Genomic DNA, 21,908 nt, shown 5'->3' on the forward strand with positions numbered 1-21,908 from the left:
TACCAGAGGGAGCCAGACTCCAAGCATGTTATGATGGATCTCCTGGCATCCCTCTGTGTCCTTCACAAGAGCCCTCAGGACCTCTGCTGCAGCTCCAGCCCCACGTGGGGCCGGTCGTGGCCACGCAATGATGGAAAGGCCCTTACAGTTCCTGCTCAGGGGTTGATTTACCCACCCCGAAGCTCCAGGTTTGGATGCTCCAACGCTTCAGCAGAGGCTGGCGTCTCTTCCTGCCTCTCCCTACCTATCTCTGCATGAATCACAGAATCATTTCAGTTAGAAAAGGCCTCCAGGATAATTGAGCACAACTGCTCTCCCAGCACTGCCAAGCCCACCGCTAACCACATGTCCCCAGTGCCGCATCAACATATCTTTTAAATACCTCCGGGCGACTCCAAGAAGATGCTGAATCTTCTATCTGATGGAATTTTTATATTTAATCCCCAACCTGCAACACTTTTAACAACTCCACAGAGTGTCCAACTCCAGCCAGGCTTCCCCATGAGCGGACAGCCACTACTGGTGCTGCCAGGCCACATCCCTTCCCCAAAGACAGCCCTCAGCCACCTCAGGGACACAGAATCTCCCGCGTGGCCACTTTTATTTATTTTGCAATCCTGGCTTGCCCAGGGGTCACCATCCCCCGTAGTCCAGCCCCCCCAGCTCACCCGCAGCACGGGGCTTTGCCGCTGCCCTTCTCCCCCGCATTTTTCCAGCCTTGAGAAAACAATCAGAACTTTGCTGTTCTCTGGTTTCCTTGGCAACCCCATTTCCCCATCCTCTCACTTTATGCATCTGTATCTCCCCTGGCCCCGGTCACCGACCCCCACAGCACAGTGGCAGGTCCCTGTGCACAGGGATGGAGCAGGAGATGATGTGTCCTGTCTACCACCAGGACAGCTGATCCCAGAGGGACCCTCTGGAAAATTTCCACTCTGTCTCATCTCAGCCAGGGCTTCCCAAGCACCTGGGCTTATTGGAAAGGAATGGAGTAGCTGGTGGTGGTTCGTGTCTCTGAACTGAACTGAATTAAAGCAGTTTTGGAGCCAGTCTTTATCTCTCAGTGTGGGTCCTAGTGCTCCCGCTGTGCACAGGGTAGCCAGAGAAGCTGTGGCTGCCCTATCCCTGAAAGTGTCCAAGGCCAGCCTGGTCAGGGCTTGGAGCAACCCATTCTAGTGGAAGGTGTCCCTGCCCATGGCAGGGGTGGAATGAGAAGAGCTTTAAGGTCCCTTCCAAGCCAAAATATTTCATGATTCCATGACTGGCAGTCTCTGCGACAAACTGAGCAGATTCCCCTGCTCATTCCTACACTTTCTGCCAATCAATAGGTAATGATCCCTTAGGCACAAGCACTCACTGCCTCCCCAGACCTCAAGCTTTTTGTTTTAATAAACCCCTAAGCACTGGTTTTCCTAAATTCAAGGTGCTGCCTCTGCTAGAAGGGCAGGAGAATGCAGGGCTTTGGGTCTGGATTCCGTAGGGGTGCTTGTCAAAGGATGCAGTGTATGGTGGTCCCCAAACACCCCAGGAACCAGGCAGGGGTAACCAGCAGGACACTCCCAGCATTGAATGAGGCACAAGTAGCACTGAAATATAGGAGGAAAAAATTGCTGAGCCTCCTTCTGGTTCCAGCCCCAGGTTGGGATGCAAATGGAATTTCCTTTCTATTTCATTGTTTTGTCTTGATGTGAGTGATTCAATTGCTTTGGAGCAGCTCTGAAAAAATTAGTGATTGCCCAGGACAGCCACATGATCCAGCCTGGATCTTCAGCCAAGCCAAAATACTTGGAGCAAAGCCATGGATTTGAGCTGACTGGGTATTTGCTTTGGGGTGTTTTTCTTGGGAGAAAAAAAAAAAGAAAAAAAAATCACTTTTCATCTGCAGTGTTTGCAGTCCATTGGAAGGAAACGATTCGTTGAGGTGTATGGCTGCAATTCTGCACACCAGGCTTTGTGATGATTAAAAGCATCAAAAAAGCCCAAACTGGACCGAGGCCTTTATTTCTAAAGTGAAATGTGTTGCATGAAAAATTACAGAATATACTTTTCCTAAAGAAAAACCCTGTGCCTTTTCTTTTTCTTGGCCAGAGAGGTTTGCTGAGTCTGCAGAACACTTTGATCTAAGCCTGCCTAAAATCACAGTGCTTGGCATGGACTTTTTTTTTCCCCCTCCATTAGCTGAATACTCAGAGAAATGAGCAAAGATCCCCCATTAAATGCAAAAATCCCTCCACAAAATCCATTTTTTCCTCACTTTCAGCTGGAACCATGCACACTTTTCCCTCTTATAGCCAGGATGGAGGAGACGACAGCAAAAAAACCCCAATAAATGCTATAAACCCCCCCCCCCAATTCCCTCAAACCGCACAAATTCCCATCTCTGTGCTTCCCACATTGACCTAAATATTGCAGAGGAAAAAAAAGACATTGGCTTTTTTGCCTGACACTTTTTTCCCTCCCTGCCAGGAGCTCTTGGGCGCTCGGCAATTAGGAGCTGTGGATTAATCTTGAGTGATATAATGAAGTGCCAGGTGGCTGGAGGACAGAGCTGGTGAACAAGGGGGGAGGGGAAGGGAGGGACAGTTGCTCTACAGATTGACATGATTTAGGACAGGTTTAGTGCAGGCAGAGCACCCAAAGTGATGGGAAAGAGGAAGAGGAGCCTGAAGGGGCTCAGTGGGATATTCAGGCTCATCCCTACTCTGTGATCCTCTGCATCAAAATGCATGGATCAGGCAGGGCTTGTGTTGCAGAAGAAGAATCATCTTTGCACATTTTCTAGCCCTCATTTGCTTGTAATGTCCCCAAAGTATCTTTCCACCTGCTTTACACCATCCCAGTCTCCCAGCCCCACGTCAATTATTTATTGAGGAAAAATGCCCCAGGAGGGCAGGTTGGCAGCTCTTCCCCCAGCCATATCTGTGCCCCCTTTCATAGTCATAGAACCATGGAGTTCTTGCAGTGTGAGGGGACCTTAAAGCCCATCTAGTCCCACCCCCTGCCACTAAACCAGGTAACTCCAAGCCCTGTCCAGCCTGGCCTTGGACACTTCCAGGGATGGGGCACCCACAGGGGCTCTGTGGAGCCCGTGCCAGGGCCTCTCCATCCTGACAGGGAAGAATTCCTTCCCAATACCCCATCTAACCCTGCCCTCTGGCAGTGGGAAGCCATTCCCCTTGTCCTGCCACTCCAGACCCTTGTAAATAGTCTCTGTCTGTCTTTCTTGACAGCTCCTTCAGGTGCTGCAAGGCCACAATTAGGTGACCTCAAAGCCTCTTTTCCAGGCTGAACAATCCTACCTGTCTCAGCTCTTTGCCTTTTCTCCAAGGTCTCTGGAAGCCTGAAAGTTGAGAGCAGCTGGCACTGAGGGCCACATTCTTCCAACAAAATGTCTTGTCTTTCCAAAATGAGAATATAAATAGTGTGTCCTGTAAAAACGTCATTACCCAGGAGCCGTGCCACCAGCGCCGGCCACGCGCAGCAAACCCATCACCCACAGCAGCCAATTTATTCCCAGCTCTGGCAGGGTCAGCAGCCATGGGGGAAACAAATGCTAATTAATAGCACTGTGCAAAGCAGCCGGTCTAGGCATGGCATGTAATTAGTGAGCCAACTGAATTCGCCACAGTGCTGGGGCTGTGGGGAAAGAGCAGCCACGGAGGAGGGACCCGCTGCAGCTCCCAGCTATAACTCAGGATGAGGGCACTGATTGTGCTGGAACACGTGTGTCACGCTGCCATCAGTGTGGCTGTGACACTCCGTGTGTGTGCTCCCATCCCTCTGATCCCTATACCCCCCCTCCCTGGTCCAACCCCATCCCTGCTGTCTCCTCGACGTGCTCCCTCTGCACAGACGTTTTGCAGGTAAACGTGACAATTCCTCGGGGCAGGAAAGATGCTTGAAATATAAAAACTCCTGATGGTGGGAGATGCAGAGCCCAGGGAGGAATCGTGCTAATGCCCTTACATCTCTGCTGAGGTGAGTCATCCAGGCCCTCAGAGGATCCCGGCTGTGCTTGGATACGGGGAAGGTAGAACCACAAGGCAAAATGAGAAATTGCTTTGCTCAGAAGATATCTCGGTTACAGCAAGGACTAAAAACTGTCTCCTTGGCACCCACCCTCAGCTCTGGTCCCACAGCCATGGGGAAGAGGGGGTGTTGTGTTGTTGTGTGGGTAAGAAGGGCCCCATTTGTGGGAGAAATGGGAACACTTAGCCTAGAACATTCAAGTTGTTAATGGAATGCAGTTATTAGTAGAAGGGAGGAGAATGGGTCTTTCCATCAGGCTGATGGGAAAAATCCATTCTGGAATTGGGAATTAGGTTGGAACATCACCTTGAAGATGGTTATGGGCAAACACTGCCTCCTTCATCCCTGGCGACATTGCTGCTCTGATGCTCCCAGTCTCTCTGCCACATCCATATGGATGTGTGTGTGTTGCTCCTTGGTGAGGACAGGGGGACAGCTCCTGGGAGCTGTGTCCATCCCTGACCAAGTTTTGCTGCCTACTGTGCCATGGGAGGGCGAGCTAAGAAGGGAAAGTTAAAAACTCAAATTTCAAAAAATCCTTTAAATCAACAACATTTTCTCTAAGCCAACACCGTCCTGAGCCAGGGCTGCTCTTGACATGGCTCTGCCTCCACCAAACCTGGCAGCAGGAATGGATTTACACATCAAATATCCTCTCCCTCAACCTGCTGAAGCCCAAACCTTGGGAGAGAGGAAAAACCTGTTTCCAGCTCTTTTCTTCTCCATGTAAATAAGCATCTATTTGCAGAGTATTTCCTTCCACCTAAGGCTTTCATTGGACATCAGTTATTTAATATTGCTCTTTATAATCCTTGTGCTTGGCTCTCAGCTGCTTCACCCATCTCAGAGCAGGGATGTTGGCACTTTGTGTTTAGAAAATATATATATGTATTTAGATAGGCAGACAGATAGCTGTGGAAGAAGAGCTGTTCCAATCATTAAATCACCACTTTCAATTTTTCCTTATTACTAGTCTTCATTTAACCACAGGCCAGGCTGGCCAAGTGCTCTCTGGAGACAGCCCAGCTGAGCCTAGCAGGTTTGCAGCCCTAAAAGGGGTCTTAAGGAAAAAAAAAAACCACAATCTGATAATCAGAGGGGATATCTTCCCTGAAAATGTCTTCCCAAGGCAGAGGCATTCAGGAAGGGGACAATGATGTGGCTGGAGTGATACTGGCTTCCTGCTAGGCTGGGATATTTTCAGGGAGGAAGAGTGGGAGAGGGGGTGGTGCAGATCCCAGCACATCTGCAAAATGCAGGCAGTGAAAGGGTGAGTTTTGTGCCTTTCAAAAGAAGGAAGAAAAGAGGGAGAGAAATCGCCTTCTCTGATCAGCTGTCTGAGGTTCTGCAGGCTAGAGAGGCTGCAGGAGGGGGAGCTGCCTTTGAAGCTGGGAGAGGCTGAGCACAGCAGTCTTTGCTGTCACTGCTCCTCTTCCTCCGGCTCTTTCCTGTTCCTGTCCTCATCCTGGATGGGGAGCCTACCCTCAGGATGGCCAAAACACCCAGCATTGGGATGTCAGTGGTGCTCTCATTACAGGATACAAACAGAGCCAGAGATTTCCTCTGAGACCCAGCACTGATGGGTTTCAACTCCATTCCCTAGTGTCTCTTGCTTTTCCCCGGGTATCACCATGGCCATGGAAGAGCTGTGCCATCCCACCTGCTCTCCAGAGGCTCCCGGTGCTGGCTGATGGACTGGCAATGTCGGCAGAGGCTCTGCCCCATGGCTTGGCTTTGCCCCTGGCAGCAGGGAGGGAAGCAGGTGGCTGTCCTGGAAAAATACAGCACAGGGCATGCACCCTGCGCTGCCCTCCCTGGCTGCTCTCCCAAGGCCACCAGGACATGTGGGAGCAGGCACCTGGTGGAATCAGGCTGGGAACTGAAGCAAAGCAAGATCCCCAGCTCTGACAAAGGGCTGGAGGGAGAATCCCTGGAGGCAGCTGCATCGGGGGTGGCATCACCACAAATGTTCATCACCAACAAGTGATGCAGTTGGCTTTTCTGCTGGAGATCCAGCTCAGACAAGTCAGGGATGAGCCAGGTGAAAAGCTGGCAGCTGCTGACCAAGAGTTCAGAGATAACCAGGAAAGAGCCTTAATCACATATTTAAAACACCTGTAACCACAACTGCTCCCATGCCATTGCTTCCCTGACCTCTACATCTTGGCTCCTGGCAGGGAATGACTGGCACAAAAACTAAGAGCTTCTGGGAGCTGATGCTCTTTCTGCAGCTCCTGATGCCTCCAGGTACAAGTCCCCTAAATCTCAATCCTTTAGCCCCAAACTAAACCGGATCCAAACCTTCCTGTGCTTTTCCACCAGGTTTACACTGCAAGGAGGTTTCCTGTCCTCTCTCAGCCCCAAACCTAATCGTCCCATGGACTTCTGCAGGAGCATGAAAAAGGGGAGGGAAGACACAGGGTCTGAGTCCAGAGCAAGAGGCTCTGAAGCTGCGCTCTGTGATTTGGCACAGTTAGAGAGCAGCAGGATTGCAGCTGACCTGGATTCCCAACATCAAAGATAACTCCTGCCTCTTCCCCAGCATCTCCAGGGCCCTCCAAGGAGGTGAATCAATGAGCTGAGCAGCCACATGTCCATCTCATCTGGTACTGGCATCCAGGGCTGTGGGTGATGGCAGCACCATCTCCCCTGCACTGTGGCTCAGAGCTAAAAAGCTGCACAAAATGTAACATTTATATGCTGAGAAAGAAGCCTGCCTCCTCCATGATCAGTGTGGTCAAAGGTGGCCCTGGGGGTTTAAGCCACATTTGGCATGGGTCTAACCCCCATCCTCTTGGTACAGTGACAGACATTGGTAAATCTCCTGTCAGACTCACAGGAGACAGACAAACAGACCTTATCCCTTGGGAAACCCAGACCTAACAGTCTTACCTGTCATGTCACGACCAGCCCGAGGCACCAGGACACCTGGTTCCCATGTTACAACCAGCCCCAAGCAATAGGACACTGAGTCCCCATGTCTCAGTCTCAAAGGACCTGCTCCTTGTCCAGAAAAACCCTGAAAGCCACTCCGGGAGCCCAGGGGTCACATTGACATCAATTCCTTCCACCAACAGCAAAAAGCTTTCTTTTTCCATGCTGCTGTGTTTCCCTGCTCCCTGTGATGGTTCATTTCTGAGATGACTCACAGGCTGTTAATGCATTGAATGGAAGCAGCTCTGCCACCTCTGAGCACAAAGCTGAGGGGGGCACAGTTCCGGCTCCCAGCTCCCCAAAATCCAGGGAGATGCTGTCGGTTCCCAGTCAATGCTCCATTGTCAGACAAAGGCAGCACAGAGGGGGCAGTGGGGTGGTGAAAATACCTAAATAAGCAACAATCAGGGAAAAAGGCTCCTGTGGGGACTGAGCTCCCCAGGGATGGGGTGAAATGGCCGTCCTTCCTTCACTGCCAGCACAGCTTGGTGCCCACAAGCCATTCGCTGTCGCTGTCCCTGCCCCAAGGCCAGCGATGGGTGAAGGAAAGGGGCTCATTAACCCCTCTGATGAAATAATCATCACTTTGGAGGCATTTTTCATGGAAGAAGATGAACTAGCAAATGCACTCACCCTGTGTTTGTAAGGAACCTTGCTGCCCCCAGCCCTGGGCAGGCTGGCACTGCCACCAGCTTGAGCCTGGCAGGAGAACAGCCCCTCTTATATTCAAGGACATCTCTGGGATACTGGTGGCATCACCCTCAAGATATCACCAACCTATGGGAGAGGGATTGTTGCCTGCAAGGTGGTGAGCAGAGATTTTCCATCCAGCCTCTGGACTCAGCTCCGACTCTGGCCATCTCAGTGTGCAGACACCCGGCCCCAAGGGACAGCCCCTCCACACACAGTGCCGAGGAAACAATGCTGCAAACCCCCCAGCTCACATGCAGCCACGCAGAATGGTGAGGCAGAGAAGAATCTCATCTAATTTTAACTCCCCTGACGGATGGGCTTTGTTCTTTGCAGCAGCTGCCCCGCAAGGTATGAAAACACTCAGATATGTTGACATGGGAAAACAAAACACACAAATCAGCCCATTTTCCTCTTCAAGGCTGATTTATCTAGAGCTGTCAGTGGAGGGAGGGGAAGTGATGAGCCCTGGGGAAATGGAGGAGCAGCCTGGACTCGCAACTCGGTGGTTACCAGTGCAGTTGGGCTGATGCTCAATGAGCATCTGGTCCATTCTCTCCCAAACCCCAAAACACCTCAGAGCTAGCGAAAACAAAGTGACATTTTCTGCTGCAGTTCCCCAAGGTGTGATTCTGTGCATGTCCTGGGTCATCCTTATAAATGAGGGAAGCTAGATGCCAATGGAGCCCCCGCAATGTGGTTCACCACAAGCTGAGCTCCTTCCTGGTGCCCCCATTGTGCTGACTACTTGGTTTTCTGAGTTGGGATAGGTGGGATCAGACACTGGAGAATGGTGACAGGAGCACAGGGGGAGGAGAGGAGGCTAGGAAGGAAGGAACCTGGTCTAGTGGAAGGTGTCCCTGCCAGTGGCGCAGTATGAAATTAGATGGGCTTTAAGGTCCCTTTCTACCCAAATCATTCCATGATTCTATGAAGATAGGCACTATGAAGGGGGAATAAAAAAGGCAGTTTCCCCTCTCTGGATCACAGCTCTGAATATTTTTATATATTTAAATTTTAGATACTTTTATATTTCTATCATAATTCTATACCAGGGCAGAATGCCCTGGCCCCCACCTCAGCAGAGGACACAGCTGTCCCAGTGTCACCAGAGATCCAGTGCAAGGCTCTCCCTAACAGCATCATGGCAAGGTGAGAGCCATGGTACTGTTAGGGAGTCTCAGTGTCCTTCTGAATTTCCAAAAATCCTCATGAAGAATTCATCTCCCCTGCTTCCTCCTTCATTAACCTCTGGAGGTTTCCATGGATTTTGACTGGAGTCCAGCCAGAGCAGATTAATGGCTCTTGCATGTTATTTTTATGTCCATTTTGATTAAAAGCAATAAATTCCAGAGGAGAGTATCTTCTCACCATGAAATACACTTTGTCAATTTCTCAGTCTCTGAGTAAATCAAAACACTGCCATTAGTGGCTCCAGCTGTAAATCCCCTTGGATGGACCTTAGCTCACCAGGCAAAGGAGCAACATGAATTGTGCTACTTGACAGCCTCAGCATTGCTCTCACCATCTCAATTTGATATCTTATTTATTTTTCAGGGTGTGGGTGAGAAAATAAGAACTGAGGCATTGCCACACAGGACTTCCTAAGAGAAGCAATCCCTGCAAGACAGCAGGACTTGATCCAAGATCACAGAATTACAGAATGGTTCAGGCTGGAAGGGACCTTAAAGCCCCTCCAGTTGTCATCCCCTGCCGTGGCAGGGACACCTTTCACGATCCCAGGCTGCTCCAAGCCCTGTCCAGCCTGGACACTTCTAGGGATGCAGCAGCCACAGCTTGCCTGGGCACCCTGAGCCAGGGCCTCACAGCCCTCCCGGGGTGGCCAAAGTGGCATTGATCAAACTCGGGATGCAGAGAGAAGTCCCAGGACCAGTGCTGGGGGTCAGGACCTGCTAGACCCACCAGGCTGCATTAGGGTGATGCTCTCCCCTCCAACGTACCTCAGTTTCCCCAATTTCAGAACTCCATTCATGGTGGCAGCCAGGCTTGGCAGCTGGAGCAGCAACAGCTGAGAGGAGGCAGATGAGCACCAAAGCCCTTTAAAGATTTTTCCATTTGTTTTATGTGTCCACTGGGTTTATTTTTAACATTCCAGCTGAAAAAATTTCTAAAGAAATGTTGGAGCTGAGCCAAGAGGACATGTTTGCTGGAACCTGCCAGCATGATTAGTCCTTTGCAGATAACCCATTGGAAAAGGGTCAGTGTGGGGGCTCCGGCCATGCCGGGAGCCAAGCAAAGGGATGAGTTCTTTTCCAGAGAGCTCCTCAGCCATGCTAAAAGATATTTCACACTCCCCACCCTGATGTTTCCTTCCCACTGGGAGAGATCAGCAACCAGCCTGCACCAGAGCTGGGCACAGCAGATGCTCAACACCTCACTCTGGGTCTCGGAGGCTCTTTTCACCCAGGAAGGTGTTTAAATCCCATATTCTGGACCACACACAGGTGCAGAACATCCCCCTCTGTCCTGCCTGGGCTTGTAAAAGCACTGCAGGAATGGGAACCCCCTCCAGGTAAGGAGGCTGAAGCATCCAAAGTGCAAGACCAAGAAATACATGTTAAATCCATCCCTGTGCTCCCAATTCCTGCCTTTACCCATCCCACCAGCCCTGTGGGACACAGCCAGGACCACAGCCACCTCACACCGTGAGGACAGAAACACACAGCACATTGTTCCTGCCTCCCTGCTCAGAGGCCCTGGTACTCTCATCCCATGATTACCATCTGAACCATGGGATGATTGAAAAGCCATTAATTCCCTCCTGGGTGTTTTTATGAGGCTCTTGGTGAAATGTCTGGATGCTTCAGTACTGCAGGAGTTTGATACTGGCAGAGCTCTGCGCAAAGTGAAAGCGCTGTCTCCAGGGTTGAACAAGCTGCTGGTCTCTCCTCCATGTCCTGTGTCTCCTGCTCAGTCTCTCTGGAGCCAAATGTACCCAAAATTGCAGCAAATCATCCTCTCTCTCTCTGCCAGTGCTGTCCCAGGGCACAGGGCAATGAATTAATCTATTCCCAAAGCAAATAGGAGATGGGGACACCCCAAGTGTGTGTACCCACAGCCTCCACCTCCATTTGGGCTCCAGGAAAAATAAGACTCCTGCCTCTCAGCTTTGCAGTCCCTGAAAGGAGGGAGCCCTGACAGAGAAAGGCAGTCCTGCTCCAAGGCTGGAAAGGGTCTTTGGAAAGGGGAGGGTGACCCTCAACACCCCACAAAGCCCAGCTCTGCTAAGCAGGTGCTGCTGCTGGGTCTGTATTTGCACCTTCACTCTGCAGCATCTCTCTAAATCCCTTATTCTGCAGCAGCATCCCTCCTAAGTCCCCCAGAAACCTTTTTAGCACCCCCAGCATTCCTTACTGCCTTCCAAGCATTTCTCTTAAATGCCCCCAACATTGCTCCACAAATCCCTCTTCAGCATTCCAGCATCATTCTCACCCCAGCACCCCTCCAGTTCCTTCCCCCACCCCACAATATCCCTCTTAATCCCCCTGCAACATCCTCCCATACCTCCTCAGCGCCCCCAAACTCATCCAGCACCCCCTAACCCCACAACACATGGTGGGGAGAGTGAAGGAGACGAATAAAAAGCAAAGCCAAGGGAGAACTGGAGACCGCCCGTCTTTGCTTTGTGGACAAGAGGGCTGCTTGTCCCCCTGCTTTGTTACAGACAAAGAAAACCCAGAACAATCAGAGCGCCTGGATCCATCGTGCTCCCCCTCCAGCTGGGGACCCGTGCGGGCTCCGGGGATGGGTGACAGGCAGGGACCGGGGGAGAGGCAGGGATTAGGAAGGCAGGCAGGGAGGGGAGGCAGAGGCAGGAATGAGGGAGGGGGGTGCAGGTAAGGGACTGGGTGGTGGGAAAAGAGGCAGGGGACTGCGGAGAGCGGGGCTCAGGCAGGGACTGACAAGACAAGAACTGGGAGGGGAGGCTGGCAGGGATGGGGAGGGAAAGCGACAGGCTTGGGGCGGGGGGCCAGGGAGGCATAGAGGGGGGACGCAAGGTGGGAACCGTGGAGGAGAAAGGCAGGCAGGAATGGAGGCATGGGGCGAGGCAGGCAGGGATGCGGGGAAAACGGGACCGTGGAGGGAAGACAAGGACCTGCCGAGTGGAGAAAGGCAGCCATCGACCGAGGTGGGGGAAGGTGGGGACGGGGGGGACAGGTAGGGAGCAAGGGGGAGAAAAGCAGGCAGGGATCTGGGGAGCAGGCAGGGAGGGGAGGGGTACAGACAGGCGAGGGGGCGGGCGGGCGAGCAGGGCCGCCCCCGGCCCCACGTGGCTTGGGGGACACGCGGGTTTATAAAGCATTCCGGGCCCGCGCGAGTGCGGGAGGAGGCGGCGGCACCGACCGGGAGCGGGGCTCGAACCCGCGGGGTTCGGATGCGCGCGGCGGCTCCAGCGGGGCCACGGCCGCCCGCGGGCCATGGAGCTGCCCATGGATGTGACCATGGATGCGCCCGTGGAACTGCCCTCGGGGCTGCCCACGGCCACTGCCACCCCCTGGGGCAACGGCACCGCCTGGGCCCCCCTGCCCGGACACGGGGTCAACGACACGGGCCTGCAGCGGGCCAAGAACGCTACATCCATCCTCATCGCCATCGTCATCACTGCGCTCTACTCTGTGGTGTGCGTGGTGGGGCTGCTGGGCAACGTCCTGGTCATGTACGGCATCGTCAGGTGAGAGCTGGGCAGGGGTGCGCAGGGAGCAAGGGGGCATTTTGGGCACACCGAGTGCGAAAGCACCGATGGGGCCAGGCTGTGCCAGGGGTCAGTGTGCAGCGCATGGGAGGTGTGAGCTGGTGACACTGAGTGAGTGTGCACCAGGAGTGGGTGTGCACTAGGGGTGAGTGCGCACCAGGGTTGACAGGACCAGGAGGGAGTTTGCACTAAGAGAAAGTGTGCGCAGGGGTGAGTGTGTGCTGCGTGTCAAACAGCAGCAGAAGTAAGTGTGAACCAGGAGTGAGTGTGCAACGGTTGTGAGTGTGCACCAGGTGTGTCTGCACTGGGTGTGAGTTTGCCAGCAGCAGGAGGAGGGTTGGGTATGAACCGGCTGCTTGTGCGCATCGAGACGGCTGCGATGTGCGTGTGAGCAGTACGTGTGCAGGCTGTACAAGTGTGGGGGGTGCAGTGCTGTGCCAAGGGTGAAAGCAGAGGCCATGTGTGCCTGGAGCAGCTCGGGGAGTGCGAGGGAGATGTTTGGGCATGGGGGGGCGGGGGGCATGGGCGACACAGCCCGACCCCAATGGGTGCCTCTTGTCCTTTGTGAGGAAGCGAAGCCGCCGGGCTGGTGCCGCTGCGGGCTGGGAGCTGCCCTGTTTGCAGGGTGGGTCCAGACCCCCCCCCGCCCCAGCCAGGGGCTGGCGGGTTCCCGCTGCTGCCACCTCACTCCATCAGTGGGAATTACCCACCCAACCCATCCCCAGCTCCTTCTTGTGCCAGCTCCTCCTGCAGCTGCCTGACTTCTGCTTTTCCCTAACAAAGAGCAGACACTGCACGGCCCAGCCCCATCTCCCACAGCGGCTGAGCTGTCCTCTGCTCCCCCCGGTGTGGGGTACCAGCTCCAGTAGCCGAGAGACCTACTTCAGCTGCATCCAAGACCTCGGCACCTGTGGTGAGGCTTTCCCTGGGCAGAGGCAGGGTCTGCAGGGTCTCTGCACCCCAGAGCAGGCAACATGACCCAAATGCCCCCCACTTTAAAGATGGGGCATGGCAAGATACTGCTGTATCCCGCCAGACACTTGTGCTAAGGTACAAAACCTCATCAGTCCCTTTGTCCGAGACGCTGGGTGGTCCTGCCTGGTTAAGATGGGTTGACATAGAAATTGGGACCACAAAGCCAAGTCTTACCAGACCACAGGACCAGTGCCAGCAGCAAGGGCTGACAGAGCTCCTCCACAGCTCTGCCAGCAGCAAAGGATGGGGCTGTGCTCGCAGTCACACTCTGTGAGGGCACAGACCTCAACACCTCCAGCCTGGCAGGAGGGAGCAGAAGAGTCTCACTAGGTGCCTGGGCTTCACAGCCACCCCCTTTGCACTGAAGGGGGCTTGGTCCTGTCGGTCCAGAATCTGTGGGGTGATTCCAATTTCCACTGCCTCAGGTGATGCTGTAACCCCAGCTTGGCCAAAACACTAAAGCCAAACCAGAGCTGGTGGCTGGATTTAAACAAACCCTCCAAAATCACATTTTTTACCATTTCCCCATCCCTTTCAGTCCATAGCTATTGTTACCAGAGGTCAGCACAGCCTGGCACTGCATGCGCGCAAATAAATGTGGTGACTCACCGGAGGGAAGGAAACCATCCTGAAACGTGTCCATGAGCCACCCTGGAGTGCCCATTGCCCTGGTATCAGGCTCTGCTGCCCCTGCTCCCCACTCTTTGTGGAGCTCTGCTGTGTGTTTTTATCCATCCAAGAGTGCCGACAATGGGGAGTGGCATGGGGGAATAACTCGCTGACCTGACCTGACCCTTAATGGGATTTTTCATCCACTCAAAAGGGGCATCAAAAATGAGCCCTGGTCTGAAAAAGCAAATTGAGGTAATTGCAGCAGAGACAGATGCCATGAATAATGTCAGGGTGAGGGATGAGTGTTATTAGACCCCCTCCAGCTGGTTCTGCTCAGAGAGGAGAGGGAAAGCATTTTAAAAAGAGTGATTTCATGTGCAAACATCCTCCCTATTTTACTGAGTAGCTCCATGTAACCCAGGCTTTAGCAAGCCTGATGGCCACAGATCCCTTCACCACACCTTCTAGCCCCACATTTTCCAACTGATGCTGGAATTAAACACAGAACCACGGAGTGACTTGGGTTGGAAATGACCTTATAGGCCACCTTGTTTCACTACCCAGCCATAGGCAGGGTTGCCTTCCACTAGACCAGGTGGCTCCAAGCCCTGTCCAAGCTGGCCTTGAACACGTCCGGGGAAGGAGAATATCTCCCATGAAATGAGCAAGTTCATCCTCCAAGCCCCTGGGACAGGAGGGGCTGCAGGGACATGTGCCTTCGCCCGTCCATGGCCAAAGCCATCTGGAGTTTCCCAGGGCCCTTGTCAGAGTTGCTCCATGTTGACACGGTTTAGGCCAGGACGAGGGGAGACCTGTGTCCATGGAAGAAAGGGCTATGAGGTGGGATCAGCTTGGATTTGGACCTCACTGCCAGGGAGATTTTGGGTGTTTGCTTTGTGCTCTTCTCCTAATGCCACCTCTAAGTGCCCTTGGGGGTCCAGGCAATCTGGAAGCAGGGCTGGAGCACATCCTGGGGGTCAGGGACCTCTGGGACTACACTGAGTTTGCCACAAAGTCCACGAGTGCTAGGAGCTGGCAGATGCAGACACAGGACCCTGGTGTATAGCTCTGTGAATGGACACACCATGAGCCAAGCACAGCCAAATTCCAAATAAATCCCTCTCCAGAGCAGCCAAGCCCATCACACACCTGGAGGGAGCCCAGCACACCCAGCACCCTCCCCACCACAGCTCTGACCAGCACTGCCATGCCCACTGTATTGTCAGATGCTTTTAAAAATACTCCTGGAAACAATTGGCAGCTGTGAGCTCAGGGCTGCAAGTGCCTCATCCCCACTAAGCGCATCAGCCCCCCACCAGCTCCCACACAGGCTGCAGGGACAGCTGGGTGCACGCTTTGTCAAGCCAGGCTCTTTCAGGCAGCGGCTTTTAGCAGCTCCAGGAGTTTTTCTTTCACTTATTTATTTTCCAAGAGGTTTAGAGAGGGCATCCCCACTTGGGAGTCGAGACTGGAATGTGGAGCTGCCCTGTGCTTGCCCCATCCCCTCCCATCTCTTCTCTCCATCAACACTACCCAGATTGTTCCGTTCAAGTGCATAACTTCCCAATCAAGGCACTCACTTAATTGTAATGGGTTTGGCAGCCTGGGGAGGTCCATCAGCAGCAGTGGATGATTTGCTCTAATGTGGGCAATAAACCTCTTTCCTGGAGCAGCAGTTTCATTTGCAGCTCAGGAGGGTCATCAGGATGGACGCCTCACCCTGTGCAGGAGGTTGAAACCTCAGCCCAAACCTGGAAGGGGCTGAATCTTCCCTCAAAACCCCAGTACTGGAAGCTAAATTGCCATTCTTATTATCCCAGTCATCCCTATCATCATCACAAGTTATTCCCGTCAACCCCATCATCCCAGTTATGTCCTTCATCATCCCAGTTATCCCCAGCCTCATCCCAGTTATCCCTGTTATTCCAGTCAAATGCATTGGCAGAGTCAATCCATCATCTTAGACATTCCCATTATCATCCCAGTCATCCCTGTCACTGCTTTGCCCTCACCAGCCCCATCCTGCCTGGGGATGGGTGACAGCTCTGGCCCTCCAGTCCCCCACCTCGGCACATCTGGCAGGGGGTTGGGAAGTGCTCACCCAGCACAGCTAAGCACATCTGGCAGATCATGGAATGAATAACAGATTTTTTTACCACTTTACTCAAAAAACAGAGACCAAAGATGTGTGAATCTACCTGAACTGACTGTTCACATAGGAGAGGCAAAACCTGACAATACCACAAATTCTCAGCTTTTTGTTTAACCTGGAAGGAAACTTTTCTGCAAAAGCACTTGGAAAATAACACTAAAGAGAACAGAAAAGGACTTTTCAAGGACAAGACATTTTTAATGCCATATTTAAATTTAAAAAAAAAAAAAGCTCAGCTTGAATATTTCCGCCCTTGGGCAACAGGCTGCCATTTGCAGCCATGGTGAAGGAGACAGGAATGCTCTTGGCGCTGGGAGCTGGGTTAAGCTGCTGTTTTCTTTTTTCTCACAGAGAGAAATTAGTTTTTCAGCTCCAGTTCCCAGTTCTATTGACAATGCAACTTGGTGGGTCTCTGTCCCCACAAATACACTCTCCTGATCCTTCTGAGATGGGGAAAGGATAAGGGGAAGGGATTGGATACCACCATCAATCCCAAGAGCCTCTTTCCCACATCAACCTGCTGTCCTGGGCTCCAGCCATGGCAGGACCACCTGAGATGGGAACCACTCAATCCCCCTACCTTAACTCATTTCATGTACCCCCAACATGCAATGAGCTGTACTAATTATCACAGAATCCTAGAATGCTTTAGATTGGAAGTGACCTTAAAGCCCATCTCATTCCACTCCCTGCCATGGGCAGGGCACCTTCCACTATCCCAGGCTGCTCCAAGCCCTGTCCAACCTGGCCTGGAACACTTCCAGGGATAGGGCAGCCACAGATTCTCTGGGTGCCCTGTGCCAGGTTATTACCACCCTCATATCTGCTTCAAACCTGCCCTCTGTCAGTTTAAAACTGTCTTACCCCTGTCACACATGTGAAAAGTCACTTTCTGTCTATTTTATAAGTACACCAAGGAAAGCAACCTTTTCATCTCAGCAACAACGGGGTCATTTCCCCCCTCTATGCCTTTCCCTACTGCTGCTACAGGCAGGTTTAGGCATGCAGAGATGGTTTTGGGCAAACTGACCCTGATGTTAATTAATGAGGGTACATCTAAAAAAGCTTGAGGCTGGGGAGGATGCTCTCTGAGCAATGGGGATTTGCTGGAAGGGAGCACAGGAAGAACTGGAGCTGCTGGTGCAGCCCTGCAAAGAGCAGGGTCTTCACAGAGCCACTCCTGCCCCACATGTGTTGCTCTTTGGGGGTGCCCAGCAGATCCCTCAGTATCTATTTCCAAGCCACCACACCATTCAAAGCATCCCTTTGATCAACACTTGCAGTATTGGATGCTCCTGGGAGACACACACACATCCCTGCTTCTCTGGCATCTGCCATAACTTTGCCTCATCCCTTCAGGAAAGGTTTGGACATGAGGGACCACACATTTCTCTTGCCATGGTGTGACAAGAACCAGAAGCGGAGCCAGCCCTTCCCAAATGCTCTGGGGGATACAGCCAGGCTCCCCCAAAGGCTCTGGAGCTCCAGGCTGGCTAATTGGGCTGCTTCCAGATGGCCTGTTTCCGGGGGTAATCGATCCAATTTCTGCAAGCAACCTTGACAGGGAAGCAGGCTGGATAATCACAATTTACTAGGTGGAAAATCAGATGAAGGAGGGTTGAGGGGATAAAGGACATTGTGCAACTGGTTCAGGGAAATGCTGAGCACATTGGTGCTGCAGAAAGGCACATCACAACACTTTTGCTCACCAAGGCCGGTGTCACCTTGTGAGCAGACAAACTGTGCCCCCTCCTCATTACATCAAGTGCCCTGACCATCTGTAACATGCCCTTTCTCTGCCACCCCCAGGTACACCAAGATGAAGACAGCCACCAACATCTACATCTTCAACCTGGCACTGGCTGATGCACTGGCCACCAGCACACTGCCCTTCCAGAGCGCCAAGTACCTCATGGAGACCTGGCCCTTTGGGGAGCTGCTCTGCAAGGTCGTGCTCTCTATTGACTACTACAACATGTTCACCAGCATCTTCACCCTCACCATGATGAGTGTGGACCGCTACATCGCCGTGTGCCACCCGGTCAAGGCCTTGGACTTCCGCACGCCGGCCAAAGCCAAGATCATCAATGTCTGCATCTGGGTGCTCTCCTCCCTCATCGGGGTGCCCATCATGGTCATGGCAGTCACCAAGTCAAAAGGCAAGTGTCTTGGGGTGCGTGTCCCCTCCTGTCCCATCAGTTCATCCCAGGGGTGATCTGGCAAACTTGAGCTCTGGTCCTGTAGCAGATTAGTGGTCAGTAGTGGGCACCTGTCTGTGACACCATAAATGTGCCCTGTCTTGGAAAAAGCATCATGGTGTTATTTCCCATATTTGAAACTGTCCCAGAAATTGTCCTCCCTTCCCCTTAAGGGTAGGGATCCCACACCTTTCCCCATCTCCAGTCCAGCCAGTGTCTCTCCCCACCTCCTGGTATGGAAAGCAGGGGGCCTAAAAAAAACCCCAGTGATGCTGCAAAGTCTCCAAGTGGCTCACACTAAGATCTGCAGCTCCTGTGTGGGGTCACTGGTCCTTAGCTGCTAGGAAAGCTCTGGGCATCTTGAGGAAGTGGACAGATTTCAGTGAAGGGTGATATGGGGATGTGACATGGGGATGTCCATCGTGGGGGTTGAGAGAAGGCAGGATTGGCGTTGAGTGGCCCAGGAGGCCCTGCAGGGAAAAGGTTCCAGAGTCATTGCATCCACTGCCTCTCCTCAGTGTCTTCTGGACAGGGGTCTGATGGCACAGAGCTCTTGGGGAACCTCTGCCAAGAGCAGGCAGGTAGGAATGCATCTCCCTAGGGTTTTAACAAGCCATTACTGAGCAGAAGGCAGAATATTCTCAGCAGACACTGAGGTTCCTCTTTGACCTTCCTCTCTGCTGCAGATGGTATGGTCCTGTGCACTCTCCAGTTTCCTGACCCTCCCATCTACTGGGACACTGTGACCAAGATATGTGTCTTCATCTTTGCCTTCTTGGTCCCCATTTTGGTCATCACCATCTGCTACGGGCTGATGATCCTTCGCCTGAAGAGCGTCCGGCTCCTCTCAGGCTCTAAGGAGAAGGATCGCAACCTGCGGCGCATCACACGCATGGTGCTGGTGGTGGTGGCAGCCTTCATCATCTGCTGGACACCCATCCACATCTTTGTCATCGTCTGGACGCTGGTGGACATAGACAAGAAGAACCCCTATGTGGTGGCCAGCCTGCACTTCTGCATCGCTCTGGGCTACACCAACAGCAGCCTCAACCCTGTCCTTTATGCTTTCCTGGATGAAAACTTCAAGAGGTGCTTCCGAGAGTTCTGCCTGCCTTTCCGAGCTCGTGTGGAACAGAACAGCTTCTCCCGCGCCAGGAACACCACGCGGGAGCACGTCTCCACCTGCACCGCTTCTGAAGCCCGCAACAAGCTGGCATGACTAGACGTGGGCAGCCCCCAGCGGGGCTGCCAGGGACACAGAGGAGATGAGCTGCGCTCAGAAGTCACCCAGGTCACCACCACAGAGTTGTAGCACAATGGTGGGCTGGGCGCTGCTCACTAACACTGCTGGGTTTGCATACAGACTGACTGCAAAAACTTTTTACATCCTGAGAACAAAAAATGGGAGAATCGGGACTCACCAAATGATGTAGGGCTCTCCTACAGAGAGAACAAGAGGCAAGTTGGGCAAATATGCTCCACTGATGCCATCTCCTCAACCAACAACACCACCCAGCAGAGGCTGTCACCCTCCAACATGTGGCTCTTGGCAGAGCCCAGAGCACCAGAACTGCAATTTCCACATGCTTATCCTCCTGCACAGACCAGGATGACACCACAGCCCATAGCAAGAGGGGAAACACTCACATGGCAGAAAGGAACTGTGCCAGGAGGTGATCATAGCATCACAGAATCATTGAGGTTGGAAAAGTCCTCCAAGATCATCAAGTTCAACTGTTCTTCTACCACTACAAAGGCCACCACTAGCCTATGTCCCAAGTCCCACATCCACACAGTGATGGTTAAATGTCTTTGGTGATCGTTAACTCCACCAGTGCCCTGGGCAGCTGTGCCAGGGCTGGACAACCCTTTCAAGAAAGAAACATTCCCTAATATCCAGCCTAATCCTCCCCTGGAATGACTTGAGGCCATTTTCTCTGCCACATCATGGGACCTCATTCCATCCCACTCTGCGCTATGTCCAAAGGACAACTGGAGATGGGAAGAAAAACTTATGCCACTTCAGAGACAGTTTTCAAAAAGCTCCAGATCCATTGTAAAAATTCTCCTGGAGTTCCTCAAACTGGGATTGTTCCCAGTGAAAGCTTTCTACTGTTCATGTCATTGTTAGGTTAGTGTTATTTAGAGACCTCTGACTGCAGCTAAGGCTGCCCTGGACATGGATGTGATGCTGGGCTGGAAAACTGGGGGCAAATCCTAGTGCAAGCGAGCAGCACTGGGAGAGCCTGCCCTGCTTTGGGCCGTGCTTTAGCCAGCGGGCTCGGAGGGAACTCTTTGTGTACTTTTATAAATATATATGTATGTCTGTCTCTAGCTGTATGAAACTAAAGCGACCCCAAGGCCTCCCATCACACCTCCCACTACAGCAGCTGCTACGTGTGTGGTGGAGCTGAATATGCCGGATCCCTAGCATCTCACAAAGTACTTCAGACACTATCTCCAGCTCCAACCCTTGGGATATTTGCCTTACTGTGGCATTTCTGTACAGGAACCCTGCTTTCTAAAAGTTCAAGTAAAATAAAATCGAAGATAGGAAGCAGTTTCCAGCTCTCTTGTGACTCACGGGCATCAAAAATGAGCAAGGTCTGGCTCAGGGGGTGGTCTGGGGAGTGATGAAACTGCCTCTAAATTTACCCTTTCCTGTGAGAGTGGGGATAACCTGGCAGAGGTTGCTCAGGGAAGCAGTGTCCAAGGCCAGGTTGGATGAGGCTCGGGGCAGCCTGGGACAGCTGAAGGTGTCCCTGCACATGTCAGGGCATGAAACTGGATGGGCTTTAAGGTCCCTTCCAACTCAGGCCATTTGATGATTCTGAATTCAAGTTTTAAATACATACCTGGACTTAGAAAAACTCACCTTTGTGAACACCCAAAGCCCTTTAGAGCTGAGATTGTTTGCAAGCCCTAGTCACCAAAAACCTCTTCTGCCAACAGTCATCAAGATATAATTTTATTTCAAAAGACAAGCAGCCCAAATGCTGGCCCAAATTACATTTGTAATTTAAATACAAATGAGGATTCAGCGGAAAAGCAACAGAAACGGGTGTTGAAGCCTGTAACTTTGCTCTGGCTTAATGAGACTTTGGACTTTAGGGTACTGATCACTTCTGCAGTGTAGGTTTCTTAGTTCCCAAAGAAGGAGAACCATAAAGAGTGCAGAGTGGATGTGAAAACCACTCGAGGACCTCTGTCCATTACCCAGCACCCTGGGAAAGCTGAGCCAGGAACCATTTCTGGAGATTTCACAGTCCGGTTAAACTAGCAGCCAGCCCAGATTAATTATACAGCAACCCATGCTGGCACACACCAACAGGCTATTTCCAGGGACATTTGCAGGCCAAAAAACATGTGCTATTGCAGGAAACATCCTTTCCCCATTTTTTTTTTTTCTTTAATTAATTCACCAAATAATGAACCCTGATGTATTGAGCTTGTGATTAATTATGATGATGCCAGTTTCTTTGTCTGCAGGTTTAGGCTCACTTTGGAATTGCATTAATATGCAGATGGAAATGAAGGGATCTGGCTTTCCTGGGAAGGACAGGAACAATAACTCCCACCTTCCTGACCCTGGAACAGCCTGGGG

At 52.3% G+C, this 21,908-nt stretch overlaps 1 protein-coding gene across 3 annotated transcripts; it reads left to right on the top strand.

Moving 5' to 3' along the window:
• Positions 1-12,092: 12,092 nt before the first annotated feature.
• On the top strand, positions 12,093-19,523 carry OPRD1 (opioid receptor delta 1). Of its 3 annotated transcripts, none has more exons than XM_059488824.1 (3): positions 12,093-12,346; positions 17,916-18,265; positions 18,991-19,523. In XM_059488824.1, the coding sequence occupies exons 1-3, from the start codon at positions 12,093-12,095 to the stop codon at positions 19,521-19,523; spliced, it is 1,137 nt and encodes a 378-aa protein (XP_059344807.1). The 3 variants fall into 3 exon arrangements, with proteins under 3 accessions (XP_059344807.1, XP_059344808.1, XP_059344809.1); XM_059488825.1 differs by having other exon boundaries at positions 12,246-12,346; positions 17,916-18,271; XM_059488826.1 differs by having other exon boundaries at positions 12,300-12,331.
• The last annotated feature ends 2,385 nt before the right edge of the window (positions 19,524-21,908 follow it).

The sequence above is a fragment of the Ammospiza nelsoni genome, chromosome 25, assembly GCF_027579445.1.
Source record: "Ammospiza nelsoni isolate bAmmNel1 chromosome 25, bAmmNel1.pri, whole genome shotgun sequence".
NCBI classification, from domain to species: domain Eukaryota; kingdom Metazoa; phylum Chordata; class Aves; order Passeriformes; family Passerellidae; genus Ammospiza; species Ammospiza nelsoni.

Coding starts and splice junctions, on each gene's coding strand:
- OPRD1 (XM_059488824.1), top strand. CDS start 12,093: ATGGAGCTGCCCATGGATGTGACCATGGATGCGCCCGTGGAACTGCCC. Junction 12,347..17,915: donor GTCATGTACGGCATCGTCAG/GTGAGAGCTGGG, acceptor TGCCACCCCCAG/GTACACCAAGATGAAGACAG. Junction 18,266..18,990: donor GGCAGTCACCAAGTCAAAAG/GCAAGTGTCTTG, acceptor TCTCTGCTGCAG/ATGGTATGGTCCTGTGCACT.